The 16,594-nt window shown below is 47.2% G+C and overlaps 3 protein-coding genes across 4 annotated transcripts; 2 read left to right on the top strand and 1 right to left on the bottom strand.

Annotated features, from left to right (window-relative positions):
- Nucleotides 1–250: 250 nt before the first annotated feature.
- Nucleotides 251–3,051, top strand: LOC115543889 (cannabinoid receptor type 1B). The gene is made up of 2 exons (XM_030356553.1): nt 251–552; nt 1,184–3,051. The coding sequence occupies exon 2, from the start codon at nt 1,215–1,217 to the stop codon at nt 2,556–2,558; it is 1,344 nt and encodes a 447-aa protein (XP_030212413.1). The 5' UTR covers nt 251–552; nt 1,184–1,214; the 3' UTR covers nt 2,559–3,051.
- A 1,342-nt stretch (nt 3,052–4,393) lies between these two features.
- LOC115543890 (akirin-2) lies at nt 4,394–6,877 on the top strand. The gene is made up of 6 exons (XM_030356554.1): nt 4,394–4,599; nt 4,848–5,018; nt 5,438–5,581; nt 5,679–5,828; nt 5,914–5,985; nt 6,290–6,877. The coding sequence occupies exons 2-6, from the start codon at nt 4,856–4,858 to the stop codon at nt 6,298–6,300; spliced, it is 540 nt and encodes a 179-aa protein (XP_030212414.1). The 5' UTR covers nt 4,394–4,599; nt 4,848–4,855; the 3' UTR covers nt 6,301–6,877.
- Nucleotides 6,878–7,187: 310 nt separating this feature from the next.
- orc3 (origin recognition complex, subunit 3) lies at nt 7,188–15,290 on the bottom strand. Of its 2 annotated transcripts, XM_030356551.1 has the most exons (20): nt 15,110–15,290; nt 14,613–14,667; nt 14,011–14,108; nt 13,508–13,652; nt 13,188–13,292; nt 12,930–13,075; nt 12,709–12,836; nt 12,428–12,587; nt 11,839–11,952; nt 11,541–11,677; nt 10,819–10,882; nt 10,576–10,692; nt 10,221–10,300; nt 9,438–9,571; nt 9,171–9,259; nt 8,998–9,095; nt 8,613–8,754; nt 8,180–8,296; nt 7,625–7,704; nt 7,188–7,344 (listed from the first exon to the last, which is right to left on the bottom strand). In XM_030356551.1, exons 1-20 carry the CDS (start codon nt 15,131–15,133, stop codon nt 7,239–7,241), a joined length of 2,139 nt encoding a protein of 712 aa, XP_030212411.1. In that variant the 5' UTR covers nt 15,134–15,290; the 3' UTR covers nt 7,188–7,238. The 2 variants fall into 2 exon arrangements, with proteins under 2 accessions (XP_030212411.1, XP_030212412.1); XM_030356552.1 differs by lacking the exon at nt 11,839–11,952.
- Nucleotides 15,291–16,594: the final 1,304 nt, after the last annotated feature.

Below are 16,594 nucleotides of genomic sequence, written 5' to 3'. Positions count from 1 at the left end.
ATCCGGGTTGAGTCGTAGAGGTCATTGGGATTAGTCGGCCTGATACAACAATAAGATTAATATTGGATTTTCAGGAAAAGGAATAATTATTAACAACAACAATTGTGTTAATTGCAGTATGAGAAACAACTTGCATTAAGAAAATGTTCTTGATGCATTGGGCGTCTTTGGCTAAACTTTATTGTTTATCTTCTCAGACAGCTTTTTCCCTTGTGTCACTCAAGTGGATGTGAAGCCACAGCATGGGATGCAGTGGGTGCTGATGATAGCAGGGGATGCTGATGACAGAATTGGGCGGATGATAAGAGGGTGTAGCCGGCTGGAGCACCTCCAACCACGTGACTAAGCGCACAAAGCAACGCTGGTCGATCGTGTAGAAGCGCTTTGGGAACAGCGGCGATGCCCCAGTGTCTGACGCACTCTGATGCACTTCACTCAGCGGAGAAGTTTCAGCCGGCGTTCGCTACCGTGGAATGACTCGGTATCTCTTGTTGTCTTTGGTCAAGTGTATTTTGGATCATGGTTCGAGCTTTCTGTGTTGAAACATTAAAGGTAAGATTACAGCTTTCTATTCATTCTTAACTGTATGTTTTCTATTTTGCGTTTCAGTCGTAAAAAGCAAGTATTTCTGTTATTAAGGAAGGAGACGTTCTGGATGACGTTTCTCTAGCGCAATATTTTTGCTGCGTTGACTTTCGTTTATACTTATTTATGTCGGTTTAATGGGCTTAAATGCGCGTTTAAACACATTTATTTAAATATTAATATTATATTATTATGCATTGTAAGCATGATAATATAATAAAAATAATTATTATGATTAAATCAATGACCTAACTTTACGCTTGCTCCCTCTCGTCACACAATTAATTCAATAATAATAAAAAACCTAATCCTCAATGACCTCTTAAATTAATAAGAAGCGTCCATGCTGGTCTCGAGCTTTGCTGACCCACATAGGCGACTTAATTTGACCTCCCCCCCCAAGATGCGATCATCAACTGTCCACTTTCCCACCATTGTGTCTGGGCTGCATCTGTTGTGGGTCAGCTGGCTGATGGAGTGATTCCAGTGATATTACCCAGTAACTAATTATTCCATCCCTTTATTTGTATATACATTTTTCCTTAATTGATTGGTCTATGTTCATGTGTTGCTATTTAAACCTATATAATCTCCATAGATACCGTTTGTTTGGGCGCTGTGAGTCCGCCATGATGTCGGCCCTGGGGGGCATCACCATGGCAACAGGTCTGCTGTACCTTGGCTCCAACGACGCCGTCTACGACGACCCGTCCGCCTTCTCCGGCCTCATGAAGGCGGGCTTCGTACCGGTCAAGCCACGCTTCCCTGGCGGAGCCAAGGAGCTGGGCCTCGCCAGCCCCTTCCCGGAGACCAGCCTCTCCGACCTCCTCTCCTCCGCCAACGGGACGGCGGTGAGGAGCGCGGCCGGCGTGCCGTGCGGGGGGAGCTCCGCGGACCACATGGAGTGCTTCATGATCCTGACGCCCGGCCAGCAGCTGACCATCGCCGTGCTGGCCCTCACGCTGGGCAGCTTCACGGTGCTGGAGAACGTGGCGGTGCTGGGGGTGATCCTGCTGACCCAGACGCTGCGCCGCCGCCCCTCCTACCTCTTCATCGGCAGCCTGGCCGCCGCCGACCTGCTGGGCAGCGTCATCTTCGTCTACAGCTTCCTGGACTTCCACGTGCTGCACAGGAAGGACACGCCCCCCGTCTTCCTCTTCAAGCTGGCCGGCGTGATCACCTCCTTCTCGGCGTCGGTGGGCAGCCTCTTCCTCACGGCCATCGACCGCTACGTCTCCGTCCAGCGGCCGGTCGCCTACAAGCGCATCGTGACGCGGGCCCGGGCCGTGGCCGCCTTCACCGCCATGTGGGCGGGCGCCGCCACCTTCTCCCTGCTCCCGCTGCTGGGGTGGAACTGCAGGAGTCTGGCCTCGGCCTGCTCCGAGCTCTTCCCGCTCATGGACCGACGCTACCTGATGCTGTGGATCGGCGTGACGGGCGCCCTGGTGCTGTTCATCGTCTACGCCTACGTGTTCATCCTGTGGAAGGCCCACCGCCACGCGCTGCGCATGATGAGCCGCGGCGCCCAGCGGAGCGTGGTGCTGTACGCCGCCGACGGCAACAGGGTGCAGACGGGGCGGCCCGAGCAGGCCCGCGTGGACCTGCGCCTGGCCAAGACCCTGGCCCTGATCCTGGTGGTGCTGCTGCTCTGCTGGGGGCCCGTGCTCGCCATCATGATCTACGAGCTCTTCTGGAAGGTGAGCGACGCGCTGAAGGCGGCGTTCGCCTTCTGCTGCATCCTGTGTCTGCTCAACTCCACCGTCAACCCCGTCATCTACGCCCTGCGCAGCAAAGACCTGCGCCGTGCATTCCTGCACCTCCTGAGGCCCCGCCCCTCCTCCGACGGTGGCGGCTGCTGTGGCCAGAGGGCCCCTGTGGGGGGGCCCCCGGAAGGGAACCAGGAGAGGAGGAGCAGAGGGGCCCGGGTCACGCTGTCGGGGGGGACGGAGACTTCGGGGGCAGAGCTTGTATGAAGGAGGGGGTCCTTCATGTGGAGAGAGGAGACGTGATGATGCAGGATGATTGTGACCCTGACACGTTCCAAACGGATCAATAGACCCTTAACAGGCTTCGTCTTTGGTAGCATTTTACTTTTCTTTTTTGTAGTAATACTTTGATATCATGCCAGGGAAAACTGTTATGTCTGGTTTCTTGATTTGAATCCCAGTCCGTGAAAATGACATTATGTGGGTCATAGAAAGTTGAAAAATGAAACATTTGTAAATTTGGATCGGAAAAAAGCATTTAAATGGATTTGTAAGGAAATTAAATTATAATGTGATAATCAGTTGTGTTTTACGTCTGTAGAGCAGTTTAATCTGGGATTCTTTCTGAGGATAATATAAAGAACAACTCTTCATCACCTTGCCCTGAAAGTTCTTATCTATTTATGTTTTGTTTATATTGCGCTTTTTTTGTACGACGGTATTCTTGTAAGAAAATAAATGGTGCAATTTTATTATGCAATACTTTGTATATTGTGTTTTCCTCTAGTTCTGACTCTGATGACGTTTCCATCAGATTGTTGCTCCTGTTTCTCTTTGAGGAGACAATGGAACCAAGCACCATAGAAAGATGTTTTATGGATATATATTATTCCCTATTTACTTTAATCTATCAATTACTCAGAATAATGTTTGGAAAAATACTATTATGTAGAAAGTGTTCTTCTATCCCATGGTTTCTAAACCTGAACCCATTTTAAGGTTTTACATTTTATAACAGCTCTGTTAGGCTGATTTGGGGAACAGTGCTGGAACCCTCATTCAAACCCTGAACCTAAACACCTAAACCTAACCCTGAACCCAAACCCTAAACCCAATCCCTTAAACCAAACCCTTAAACCTAACCCTGAACCCAAAGCCTAAACCCCAAAGCCAAACCCTTAAGCCAAACCCTTAAACCTAACCCTGAACCCAAAGCCTAAACCCTAAAGCCAAACCCTTAAACCTAACCCTGAAACCGAGCCAAACCCTTAAACATCACCCTAAAGCCAAACCCTTAAATGTTACCATGAACCCAAACCCTAAAGCCAGACCCTTAAACCTAACCCTGAAGCGCAACCCTCAAACCTAACCCTAACCCTGAAGCCAGACCCTTAAACCTAACCCAAACTCTAAAGCCACACCCTTAAACCTAACCCTTAAGCCAAACCCTTAAACCTAACCGTAAAACTAAAGCCAAACTCCTAAACCTAACCCAAACCCTAAAGCCAAACCCTTAACTTAAACCCTGAGGTCAAACCCCAACACTAAAGCCAAAGCCTAAACCTAACCCTGAACCCAAACCTTAAAGCCAAACCCATAAATCTAACCCGTAAACCTAATCCTCAAATGTACTAATGGAAAATAAATGTTCAGTTTTAAGTCAGAAACCTTTGTAGACCAAAGGATTTTCTTCCATGTTTTTTCAAATGTTTTACACATTACAAACAAAACAAACCGTACATACGGTTGTCGACCGATCCAGAACAATCAGTTTCTAATTGAACGATAATGATAATGATAATGATACTAAGACTATAATAACTCCTGGTTTCCAATTGTACACTGGTGCCATCGTCTGGACACGAGATGAACTGAACTCCATAAAGCCGGGCTCAAAATTAGTATTTTCTGGAATAAAGTATACAAAGGATAATAAACCTCTAATCACGATCAGTAGTAAGTTATTCTATGGGGAAAGTCGACGTGAAGTCGGGCACAGAGCCTCATCGACCCGGCATCGTTTGTAGTTCATTGGCGGCTATGACTATAGTTGAACAACAATACCCACAATGCACGTGCGCACTGCGCATGCTCCCTTCGCGCCCACACGTCGTCGTCAACAAGAGAAGCCGACCTGAGTTCAGTGCTAGCTCTCTATCTACCGCTAGCTCGCTATCCACCGCTAGCTCCGCATTACATCCTCCAGGCAGAGGAACTAAACTCGTCTAAAGACTAACTTTCCCTCGACAACTTGGTCTGAATCCACACCCAGCGGGTCGAGTTGGAGAGCGCTCATTTCATCCAGAAGGTGAGCAAGCGTTTAAGTGAAGACTTCACATATTAGTCCGATACTTTAGCTCCAATAGTTAGCTTTGTTTTCTTTCGGCTCGGCTATTTGCTAACCTCCGTAGCGTGTTGCTCTTCCGAGATAACTTCTACCGATCCGTATTCTAATCCCAATAAAAACTTAATTTCGATTAGACTTAAAACGTTACATAACGAAAACATAACCCCCGAGCCATCGCGATCGTCCCGGTAACGTCTTCTCCCCGGTAGTCTGACCGATGGCGTGCGGCGCCACCCTGAAGAGGAGCCGGGACTTCGACCCCCTGATGAGCCCCGCGTCCCCGAAGAGGAGGAGGTGCGTCCCGGTGTCCCCGTCGCCGAGGAAGTACCTTCGCATGGAGCCCTCGCCGTTTGACGAACCGTCGTCAAGATTTACTGCAGGTGAGGACGGACGTCTGCCACTGTCTCTCTCTCTCTCCCCCTATCTCTGTCTCAGTCTCTTTCTCTCTCTAATTCTCAGTCTCTCTCTCTCTCCCTATCTCCATCTCAGTCTCCTTCACCTTATCTCCATCTCTCCCTATCTTCCTCCCCATCTGTCTCTCCCTCTGCTGTCTGTCTCTGGCTCGCTGTCTCGCTCTCTATCTCAGTTTGTCTGTTTCCCTATCTCCCCCACTTTAACCAGGCATCGAACCAGCGTAATCTAATTGTGTGGTGAGAAATAAATTTAGGCGTAGTCGACACGCACAGCTACAATCAAAGCTGTGGTGTTATTTGAGGAGTTCCCTTACTGAAGAGGCCTCTGAGAGACGTCTTGTGTTTTCTACACCAATGGCCCTTTTCATCTCTCCACTTCATTGCAGAGCAAATATTGCAGAACATCAAACAGGAGTACAAACGGCTCCAGAAGAGGAAGCATCTGGATTGTTACCAGCAGTCGGAAGGCTGCTTCTCTCTGGACTCCCCGTGTCCGTCCTCTCTCATGTCTGCCCCGCCCGGCCTCCCAGGTCTGAGAACGTTCATCAGACACTTTAAACTATAGAGGTTGTGGTGGATCAGCACACGGTTCAAATGTGTAATTACATCACGGTTGTATCTCTTCAGGGTCCTCCTCTGGCAGCGTCTCCCCCTCCAGGAGGGAACAGCCGTTATTTACGCTCCGACAGGTCGGCATGATCTGCGAGCGCCTACTCAAAGAGCGGGAGGAGAAGGTCAGGGAGGAATACGAGGAGACCATGACCTCCAAGTTGGCAGGTGGGGTTAGACCAAACAACAACAATGAGGTGGCATATTCTCCTCTGAGAAGTACATTGATAACGGGCTGTTCTTTTTATCTTAGAACAATACGACACCTTCGTGAAGTTCACACATGACCAATTAATGCGACGATTCGGCGAGCAGCCAGCCAGCTGTAAGTTGATCCTGTATCTCTCTTAAATGCTTCCTGATACAACCAGTGACTATTAGATCAGTATGTTTATCTTATATCATAGAAAGTGATAGTGCATGTAAATACTTTGTGATCCCACAAATAGATGTGATGATCCCTCAAATAGATTTGAACCTATCATGTTGCCATATGACTAGTGGGGTAATATTCACTGCACAATATTACTTAATAGTATAGTATAAATAGACAACACAAATGGAAGCCTTTTCATTTATATTTATCCAGGTTAATGAGATCTTTGTTCACATTTTGCCTTCTCTTCCAGATGTGTCCTGAGTGACAATTTCTCGCTGCAAGAAAATATTTTGTTGAAAACCTCTGGCTGCAAGGAAAGACTGAAGAAAAGAGAAGAGGAAATTCAGTTTAGCTAGTTTAAATAAAAACCTTTCTTATTGTGCCATAAATCAGTCTTTGGGCAAAGGTTTATACGATGCCGTTGTCAGTGGTTACCACTCTTGTTGTAAGCAGCTAGGTGCTTCCTGATGTAAATGAACAGACCCTATCTCTACCAGTGGCCTATGTTTCTCTTGCTGTAAGTGTTTTTAAAATTCTTACTTTTATAAAGATTCTCGGCATTCCAGACTTTAATTGTTCATCGTATGATTTCCGAAGGTTGCGTGTAAATATGAAAAGCCAGGAGGTATGCTGGCCAGTCTTTGGACAGTGAAGACGAGTGTGCGATGAAGAGTTTGCTGCCCTCAGTTCATTGTTTTGTACCTGAGCACAAAGTCACTGATTTGACCCTTCTCTCCCCATCACTTTATTTATTTAGACATTTGTTTTACTGGTATTACTTTAAAGCCAATGTATTTAGTGGACAACAAAATCCAAATAAAATGTTTTAAAGCGTTAACACTTTGTTCTCAGACTTGTCAATTATTTTGGAAATATAAAATATATGCAATGAGTGATTCATTTGAGTTTGACATGGATTTATGAAAGGCTGTATTCATTTATTCCAACCTTGAGACTTTAATGTGTGAAAAGGAGTAAAACAACTAAAACAAGACCTTGACTTGAAGGTCTTCTAATATTTACTTGTATCCTGCTGCCCTCTGCCAAGTCTCTAGTAAATTAGGTTTATTTGTAGGCTTACTAGATAAAAGCTATAAAACAATGAGCAACGAGGAAACCCTATTTCATACACAATAAAGAAATCAACATTCCAATTTTATCCTGTCAATTTATTTGAATACGACTTAGTTGTTGATTAGTTAGCAGCCTCCCCAGGTCAGTCGTGCCACATGGTCTGTCTTCTGCTTCGTGGACTTGATGAAACCGAGAAACTGGAGCTCAGACACAGCCTGGATGAATCGAGCACTTCAAAGCCTTTAGGAAAACAAACAGGGCAGGTCTGGCCAAGTCACCATGGTGACCAACTAAAACAATGGAGCCACTTGTTTGATGAAATCAATAGTTATTGCGCCGCTGCACGGGTTCTGAGAACTACTAATAATACTACCGTTCAAATGGTTTAAACCAGGCCAATCACAAACAGTTGTTGAACCCAAAACGAGCAGAGGTACGATACTTATTCAGTACATGAATACAGGTTGGGGCTATGCACATAAGTGGACAGGAAATAAGTTGGAAAGGATACTGTTTGAGTTCATCCACTTTTCCATATTCTTCTGATTCTGGGTCTTTGCCCTCTGCAGCAGAGACAACAGTTGCATAGGCCTGGGAAAAACAACATAGATTTCACTAATCCCAGATGCAGCTTTGACATCAGAAAACAAACAACCTTTGACCAAATAACAGCTGTTACTTAAAGCCAGAATCCAAATACGGTGTTGCACATCTAGGATAAGAAGTGAGGGGGTTTGGACTGCTAACAAAGAGGAACAAGGAACCGGAGATGGCGGTCAGCAGACGACATATCAAACAACAAAGTGTTTGTTCATCAGTTTGTGTTGAACAAACACCAGAGTTAGAATGGGGTTAGGATGCACATCTACGGGGATCGGCTGCAGATCTACGGGGTTAGGATGCAGAACTACAGGGTTAGGATAAAGAACTACAGGGTTAGGGTTAGGCTAACATGCAGATCCACAACCATGGACATAGTTCCATGCAAGAGCTGTTGGCTTCCAGGTCAGTCGGGGCGTTATTAAGAACCAAACTAAATGTCTCCATGGTTCCCCCCCCTGCTCACCTCCAGCCAGTCGTAGAGGTTGATGAGTCTTCCACACTCCAGGTGCAGCTTGTGCACGATGCACAGGTCCGGCGCTGCGTTGGAGACCCCTCCGTCCTCCGTGAGCAGCGCGTCGTTCTAATAAGAGATCGAGAAAGACCAGATCTCAGATCTGCTCCTCATGTGTGCCCCGTAGCACTACAACACTTTCCACTGAAACAGTGGGGTTTCTCCATGATGATACCAGTGGTCAGAGGAAACTAAATGGGCCGTGTTCTGGATGTCTCCCTGCAGCCTTCAGACCCATGCATCACCCCTGAAATGCACTTTTGAAAGGTGCTTTTACCAAAGTGAAGGTTGGACATTAGAGTGCCTCTGAACACTGGGTCTCCTGGGGAGGGGGGAGGGGGGTACCTGGAGGTAGTGGTGGTGGTGGTGGGGGGGGAGGGGGTACCTGGAGGTAGTGGTAGGGGCTGCTCAGCGCCGTCTGGATGGAGGTGCGCGGCGTGGCGTTGAGATGGCGGCGGAGGAGGGCGGAGGAGCTGTAGTAGCAGACCTCGTGCAGCGGCTGTGTCTCCGGGGGCACCAGGTGGCTCCTGGGGGCCGGTCAGCCACAGGGAGCTTTAGTCAGAGGGTAGGCTCTGCGCTCCTATATTTGAACTATTCTGTTTGTTTAGAGAATTTGATCAACAACTACACAGTCGAGCAAGCAAGACACCAACTTTGTTTGTTTCTAACGCACAAAAAGGACAAAGATCCAAATCATAGGAACATCAGAGAAAAAATAACCCATGCACACGAGAGGCACCACACATGTTTCTGATATATCTGATTCACACCTCACTAGGGCGTCGATGAAGTCCAGCGCTTCGTTCCTCAGAATTTCAAAGCCGCTCAACTTCTTAGTTCTCCGAGTTTCCTTCATCTCCAGCAGCGTCTAAAGACAACGGAAGACTCTTTAGAGGAAGACTCTTCTTGGTGGAGATGAGCGGTTGGTGAAGAGGAGACATGCCTTCTGCAGCTGGAACAGGTCCGTCTTCTTCTCCATACTTTTGGCGGGAGACGTCATGCCTTCATTGGCCGCCGTTTCAGGCTTAGCTTCTGGTGAAACAAAGCAAGAGCACCTTTCATTGTCGAAAATATTTTTTATTAAAGTTAATTTTTTATATACATTCAAGAAATAATGATAGTAAATGAAAGTAAATGAATCATTGTTGGCGACCTGATGTGGACATAGAATCTTTATATGCATTAACTTACTTAAATAATGGCGACTTACCGTCCAAACGCTCAAACTGATCCAGTAGTTCCTGAAGTCGTTCCAGAGATGCCCTCATCTTCGTAGACCTGCAGAGCTTCAGGATGTCCTGGCAGCCCCTCAGCTGCCTCAGCAGCTCCTCCTTAGCCAGCATCCTGGGGGAGACAGGGAGGGAGGCAGACGGGTGAGGGAGAGGAAGACGGGTGAGGGGGAGGCAGTAGGGTGAGGGCAGAGGCAGACGAGTGAGGGAAAGGCAGACGGGTAAGGGAAAGGCAGACGGGCAAGGGAAAGGCAGACGGGCAAGGGAAAGGCAGACGGGCAAGGGAAAGGCAGAGGGGTGAGGGGGGAGGCAGACAGGTGAGGGATAGGGGGAGGCAGTAGAGTGAGGGGGAGGCAGACGGGTGAGGGAGGAGGCAGACGAGTGGGTTACCACGGGAACACGCGCTGCACTGCCAACGCTCCACGTTTGTGTGGTCACTACAAAAGAGGCAAGAATATAAACCCCCTACCGCTAAAACAGACCCGATCTAATCGACATGGTTGGAATTAGAACATAATCATTATTTAAATGAATATAAGATAAGCGGAGTTCGTGTCTGGACGCCCTTCCCCTTTAAATGACATCACATTATCCAACGCTTGATGATTGACTGGTGGTGGTTAGCCAGTGCTGGGGCCTCACTTATGTAAGAGTAGCTTTCGGCAGGTAGGAGCTTTTGGATAGATAGTACAAGATTATTATCATCACAAAACTGCTTATCTTTCCCTTGATCAACCCCTGTGGAGAAAGGCTTCATGCCTCACCTCAGGAGCTGCATGGCTGAGCGGTACTCCTCCCTCTCCCACACGTTCCCCTCCAGACACGTGATGTGAAGCTCCCTGATCTGCAGCGAAAGAAGACCTGGATTATTGTAAATAACAGCAAAGTATTTTCCCATGAGTAGGGAGGCAGGGAGGTAGGGAGGTTTGGGGGTGGAAAGTAGGTAGGGAGGTATGGAGGAGGGAGGTATGTTTTTATATGTGTGGCCGACCAACACAGCTGATGCAACTGATTAGTGATCTGGTCGCAGCGCCCCCTGGAGGACGAACCATCGTGGGGCTTCGTATTACGGAACAACGAATCTAAGATCTGACAGGAATGGACCCCCTGGACTCCTACCTGCTTCCCCAGCGGGACCCTGGGGAGGGAGCAGGTGAGGGCGTGGAGACATCTCAGGACCGGGTAGTAGTTCTTGTGATACTTGTAGAGATCTTTGAGCAGCTTCTTGCAGGTTTCCTGAGAGAAGAAAAACCCTTGAATCAATCATTTAGTCCCCTGTGCAGGTTTACCGTGTTCTCCCCCATTACCGGTACCGCCTTTGACAGGATAAGCAACCTCAGTGTCTTCATAAACTAGGTTTACCTTCATGTGCTGATCGCTCGTCAGCAGAGCCACCTGTTCCTGAGGCTGCTGCTGCTCCACATACCTGGGGCACCAGAAGATAAAAAACAGCTGCTAAATCACTAGTTGTAAAACTATGGTCTGTGCTTCAGCAGAGTTATTGGGTTACTGGGGTGGGGGGGGATTGTAGATTAGCAGGTCAATGGAACAGCCTTATGCTAACTGGCAGTGATAGCCTCCGACTTTTACACTAGATGATTCCTTGATAGGGCGGCTGGACAGAAGGAAAGCACTGTTTTCCTACCATTCAACTCCATTGGGGGAGATGAAGAGTTTAACCAGCAGGATGGTGTGGCTCGCCTGATAACAAAACTACTTCCCATCATCAGTAACATCCTTCCTGAACTCAAACCCTCAGAGTCCGGTGGAGGCTGGGTACAGGTCCTTAAGGACGTGCTGTAAGCGGACCACGGACCTTAAAGGACCTGCTATAAGCGGACCACGGACCTTAAAGGACCCGCTGTAAACGGACCACGGACCTTAAAGGACCTGCTGTAAGCAGACAAAGGTCCTTAAAGGACCTGCTGTAAGCAGACCAAGGTCCTTAAAGGACCTGCTGTAAGCAGACAAAGGGCCTTAAAGGACCTGCTGTGAGTGGACCTTAAAAGGACCTGCTGTAAGCAGACAAAGGGCCTTAAAGGACCTGCTGTAAGCAGACAAAGGTGTAGATGAACCGTACGTACCTCCTGAAGGAGGCCAGCTGCCTGACAGACTCCAGCCCCCGGTGGCTGAGCTGGGTGGTGTTCAGCTCCACCTCCTCCTTCTTCTCACAGCACAGGACGCTGAGCGGCTGGTTGAGGTAGTGCTCCAGCAGCGCCAGCTAGGGGGGGCACACACACACACACACACACACACACACACACACACACACACACACACACACACACACACACACACACACACACACACACACACACACGTACACGTCACTGATCTGCAGACATAGCACAGTGGGAGAGGAGCGCTGGGAGCTCCTGTTACCTTCAGACCCTTGATGAAGTTCCTCACAGAGAAGTCATGGTAGAGGAAGATGCTGACCAGCACCTGCAGGACTTTAGCGTTGGGCTTGAAGGGGAAGTAGTGGGTCAGGATCAACTGGTCACCATAAAGAAGCACACAGGACATGGAAAACCCAAATGAGTTCATTCAAACTGGATTATCTTTTCTTTGGTCCCAATTTTGGAACTGGACCTGGGTAATGTAGAGACAATGGGCATTTCTTATAATAAAACGATTCATATCTGACCCTCATATTTGAGTATCTTATGGCTTACTGAGTCCACCTGGTCCATCATACAGGACAGATGAGTCTACCTAGTGCACCATACAGGACAGATGAGTCTACCTAGTGCACCATACAGGACAGATGAGTCTACCTAGTGCACCATACAGGACAGAGGAGTCTACCTAGTGCACCATACAGGACAGAGGAGTCTACCTAGTGTACCATACAGGACAGAGGAGTCTACCTAGTGCACCATACAGGACAGAGGAGTCTACCTAGTGTACCATACAGGACAGAGGAGTCTACCTGGTCCACTGGTCTAACATACGGGACAGGGGACTCTACCTTGTCCATGACCGTGGACAGATGCTGGGTGCAGGAGAGGGACTGGAAGAGCTCTATGCAGAGCAGGGAGGACACCGAGTGGGGCAGCACCTGCTGGATGGTGCTAGGTGACGTAGCGATGCCAAACACCAGGATGAGGGGGAGCTGCTCCACGTAGCGACTGCAGAAGCACAAAGAAACATCAGGCACAGAGCCCGGGATCAAACCAGGGATCCGGAGGAGCAGGCCCTCTGGCACAGAGCCCGGGATTCAAACCAGGGATCCAGAGGAGCAGCTCTGACCTGCAGATCAGGATGAAGTCCTGGAGAACTCTCGGGTTGAAGGCCTCCAGGTCTTTGAAGATAATAACGATGGGGGGGCGTGCGGGCTCCTCTTCAGACGAACGCTTCTTACCGGGAGTGGAGGATTTCTAAAGAGTCATTTAAGACAAGGTTCACATCCGTCAACATGTGTGTCTCCTCCCAGTGAGGGAGCCGAACCCACATCCCGCCGGGTCACCCACCTTGGATTTGGTCTCATACCACTCACAGAGCGTAGCGAGGGTGCAGTGTGCCCCCTTTGGGTGGGGATGGGTATCACCCTCCTCCTCATCCTCTGCAGCAGAGCCAACCAGCCGCTCCAGAACCTTCCGCATCAGACTCTTCAAGGCTGAAACCCAAGTGTGACACACTGTTGTGATCCGTTATATATGTAGTTATATGTATATGATCCACCGCACGTATGTGTACTCGGTCAAATACAATGCGTCTTCAATTCTTACCGCCACACTCTTTGGCCTGTAAACACGCCACGTGAGGAGTGACGGACTGCTGCAGTAGTTCACACAAGCTCTGGAAGGTCATGTCATGGTCAGGCACGTTGACCCCTAGAGCCCAGAGGGAGGAAGCAGACGAGGGATCCAATTACTGGGCTGCAGCGATACGAGCCTAAGAGTTAGGGGAGGGACGTAATGACGAACATGCAGAGTTCAGCCCAATTCAATAATAAATGAGTCATCTTATTCATCACTTAATGGCGGTAGGGCCCGGCGGGGGCCCCTGCAGTACAGAGGACCAGGGCCCAGTTGGGGCCCTTACGTACCGAGGACCAGGGCAGCAGTGGGGATCTCGCTGGCCCTCATGCGGGCCTCCCAGGGGCCCGCTGTATGGCGGGGGCCGGAGCAGCACCTCTTGATGAAGTGCAGCAGGCCCTCTAGTATCTGCCTGTTGAGCTCATCCTGTAAACTCTTAGACAATAAACATTTTATTAAAATATTTTCATAATGTAATCTGTGTGCTGAATGTACAAATAAGAGGAATTGTCAAACAGCGATTTTTTTTGTTTGGGTCAACAATTCCGTCAACATGCGAGTCTCCTCCCAGTGTAAACTATTGGATGGTATATTGCATTATAGTCCTGTATTTGTAACCAACATGATTTAGAGCTAGACAAAGACATAACTGGACCTTACGTTGAAAGGCGTAAACTATTCTATGTTATAAAAATGGTTTCTTACAGATCATGCCTTTTAACATCAACGCTACCTGTTATCTTACTCTATAACACTTTCTCTAAAGTACAGAGTACAGTTTGCTTTTCCTCACCTCCGTCTCCTCTTTAATAGTGTCCCACAGCTTCTTACAGAGTGTGTATCGCAGGCTGCTGTCCTCACCTCCATCACAGCCATGTCTGAAATAATCCACTGTATGCACATAGAGAATCAAACCATTAAAAAAGAGTCATTAGATTAGATTAGATACACTTTATTGTCATTGCACAGTAACAGGTTACAATGTAACGAAATGTAGGTGGGTCTAACCAGAGTGCAAACCTCAGTTTGAGCAACATGTATAAATACATACTTGCAGTATAATATCTGTGCAGCAAAAATTAATTACAACAGTTATACAGTAAAGTGCAGGTAGTGCAGAAAATTTTGATTAAGTAGTAGGGACTAGGCAGCATGAGATATGGATGGGTATTTTGTAAGCAGTCTGACAGCTGAGGGGAAGAAGCTGTTTAAAGTCAGTTTAGTTTTGACTGAGAGGCTGTGGTAGCGTGCCCGAGAGCGGGTGCCACGTTGAAGGGTAAACAGTCCATGGTTAGGGTAAGAGGTGTCCTTTATGATGTTACAATACATCATTACTACATAATCAATAAGTAACAACGTTGATGTCGCATTCTCATATAAGCTACAATTACTCACCCATGTCAGAAGTCTTCCTTCTCTTTTTAGCACTCGGCTTAAAAACAAAGCAGCCCTGAAATAGCAAACCCCAAAGTCATACACCACAGTCAAACCCAAGGGGAGTCAAACAACAGAGTCCAACATCAGGAGAGTCAATAACCAGAGGAGTTAAACACCAGAGTCCAACACCAGAGGCGTCCAACCCAGAGAGTCCAACACCAGGGGACTCGGAGTCCAACACCAGAGTCAAACACCACAGAGTCTAACACCAGGGGACTCGGAGTCCAACACCAGAGTCAAACACCACAGAGTCAAACACCAGGGGACTCGGAGTCCAACACCACAGAGGAGTCACAGAGTCAAACACTATTGTCCAGGTGAAGCAGGACCATTACAAAAGCTAACGTCATCAATCTAAGATGAATGACGTTATGTTGTCATCCATCAAGATGTATGACGTTATGTTGTCATCATGACAGCAGATTTAAGTTCACATCTCCGCTGTTCTCAGTTACCTTTGATACCGACGAAGTAGACATCTTGAGGTAGACAGTGGGTTACAAAAAGGGATACATAAAAACTTTAGTTACGAGGAAGAAATGTCTACTAAGAGACTTGGTTGTCCAGTTGTGCTTTTACTGCATGCATGTGATGGGTTGCCGACACGGAACTCTTCCGGTTCCGGCACGAAAATTCCCGCCAGTTTGGCGTCTGAACCTATGGTCTGAACAAGCCGTATTCCCTACTTATGTAATTTAAAGTTTGAAGTTTTCTCGATTTATCATACTACAGTTGTCAAAATAGTTGTTGTCGGTAGAAAATGTAAACTTAATACATAAACAAATAAATAAACTAATTTATATTTAGCAATGTTTTAATCACGTCTGGTTTCTACGTGGTAACTTTGTGACGTCACTGATCTAGCATGAATCCTGGGTCTGCATGGACCAGGTCATCAGGTGTCCCATGAAGAGACGTTTATTGGTTTATTTTAACTCAAATTCGGATTGGTGCTACACAATACACTTAAATGCTATTTTAATTACGCATGATTACATTCACTTGATTCCGAGTTTAAAGTACAGGCCGAAATCTCATTATAAGTTTTAACATGGTTCATCATGTAACGTTCACAAATATCGTCAGATATATAGCTCATATTTTTGCCTAATTACTAATGGTAAGCATATTTGAGTATTTATTACTTATGCTTCAACTCACTAAAATAAACAGATGCTTGCCAGTAATTGTGGCACGTCACATATGGTCCTGTGAATAAAGATCTTCAAAGTAGTTTTACTGGAAGCCGGCCTGGTTTTTGATGAAAAACTGTTTTTTAATCCTTTGAGGTATCATTGTTTCGGGCTAGGGATGGGTCAGAGAGTGGCGATTGTTCAACAAATGGTTTATGCAGAGTCACAGGCTCAACGAGCTTGACGTCTGGAGATGGTTCACCAAAATAGACACCAGTTGACACAAGTCCAGACGCTTTTCAGGACTGGTGTTAGTACTAAAACATAAGTGGTCCAATGAGGTACTGATGTTTGCTTGAATCAAGTGGTCTACATGAAAGGAAATTAATTTAGATAATCTTGTATGGTTTTAGTCAGGATTCACAGGGTTAAAAGAAATACAAGTTGTATAATGTCTAGCGTTGTAATTGATTGATTCTTTTAACTATTTGCCTGGTTTTTAAACTCAACATTCAGCACTTCCCCTCACCAGGCCGATCCGGCAGTATGTTTAAGGTTTTCCATACCTGAAAACATTACTAAAACTAGACTAGAGCTCTTTAGTTGATAACACACTAGGAAAATAAAACTATACTGGTTCTTTGTAAAACGCTAACAAACCTCTACCTGCCCCAACCCCACCTGTCCTAACCCTACCCGTCCTTACCCTACCCCTATCCATCTTAACCCTACCTGTCCTAACCCCACCTGTCCCGTCCCAACAGAGGCTGGTTATCTGAGTTACAAAAATAATCCATCGATCCAAGA

This window comes from Gadus morhua, chromosome 5 (assembly GCF_902167405.1).
Source record: "Gadus morhua chromosome 5, gadMor3.0, whole genome shotgun sequence".
Lineage (NCBI taxonomy): Eukaryota > Metazoa > Chordata > Actinopteri > Gadiformes > Gadidae > Gadus > Gadus morhua.
This window is presented reverse-complemented; position numbering and strand designations above follow the sequence as displayed.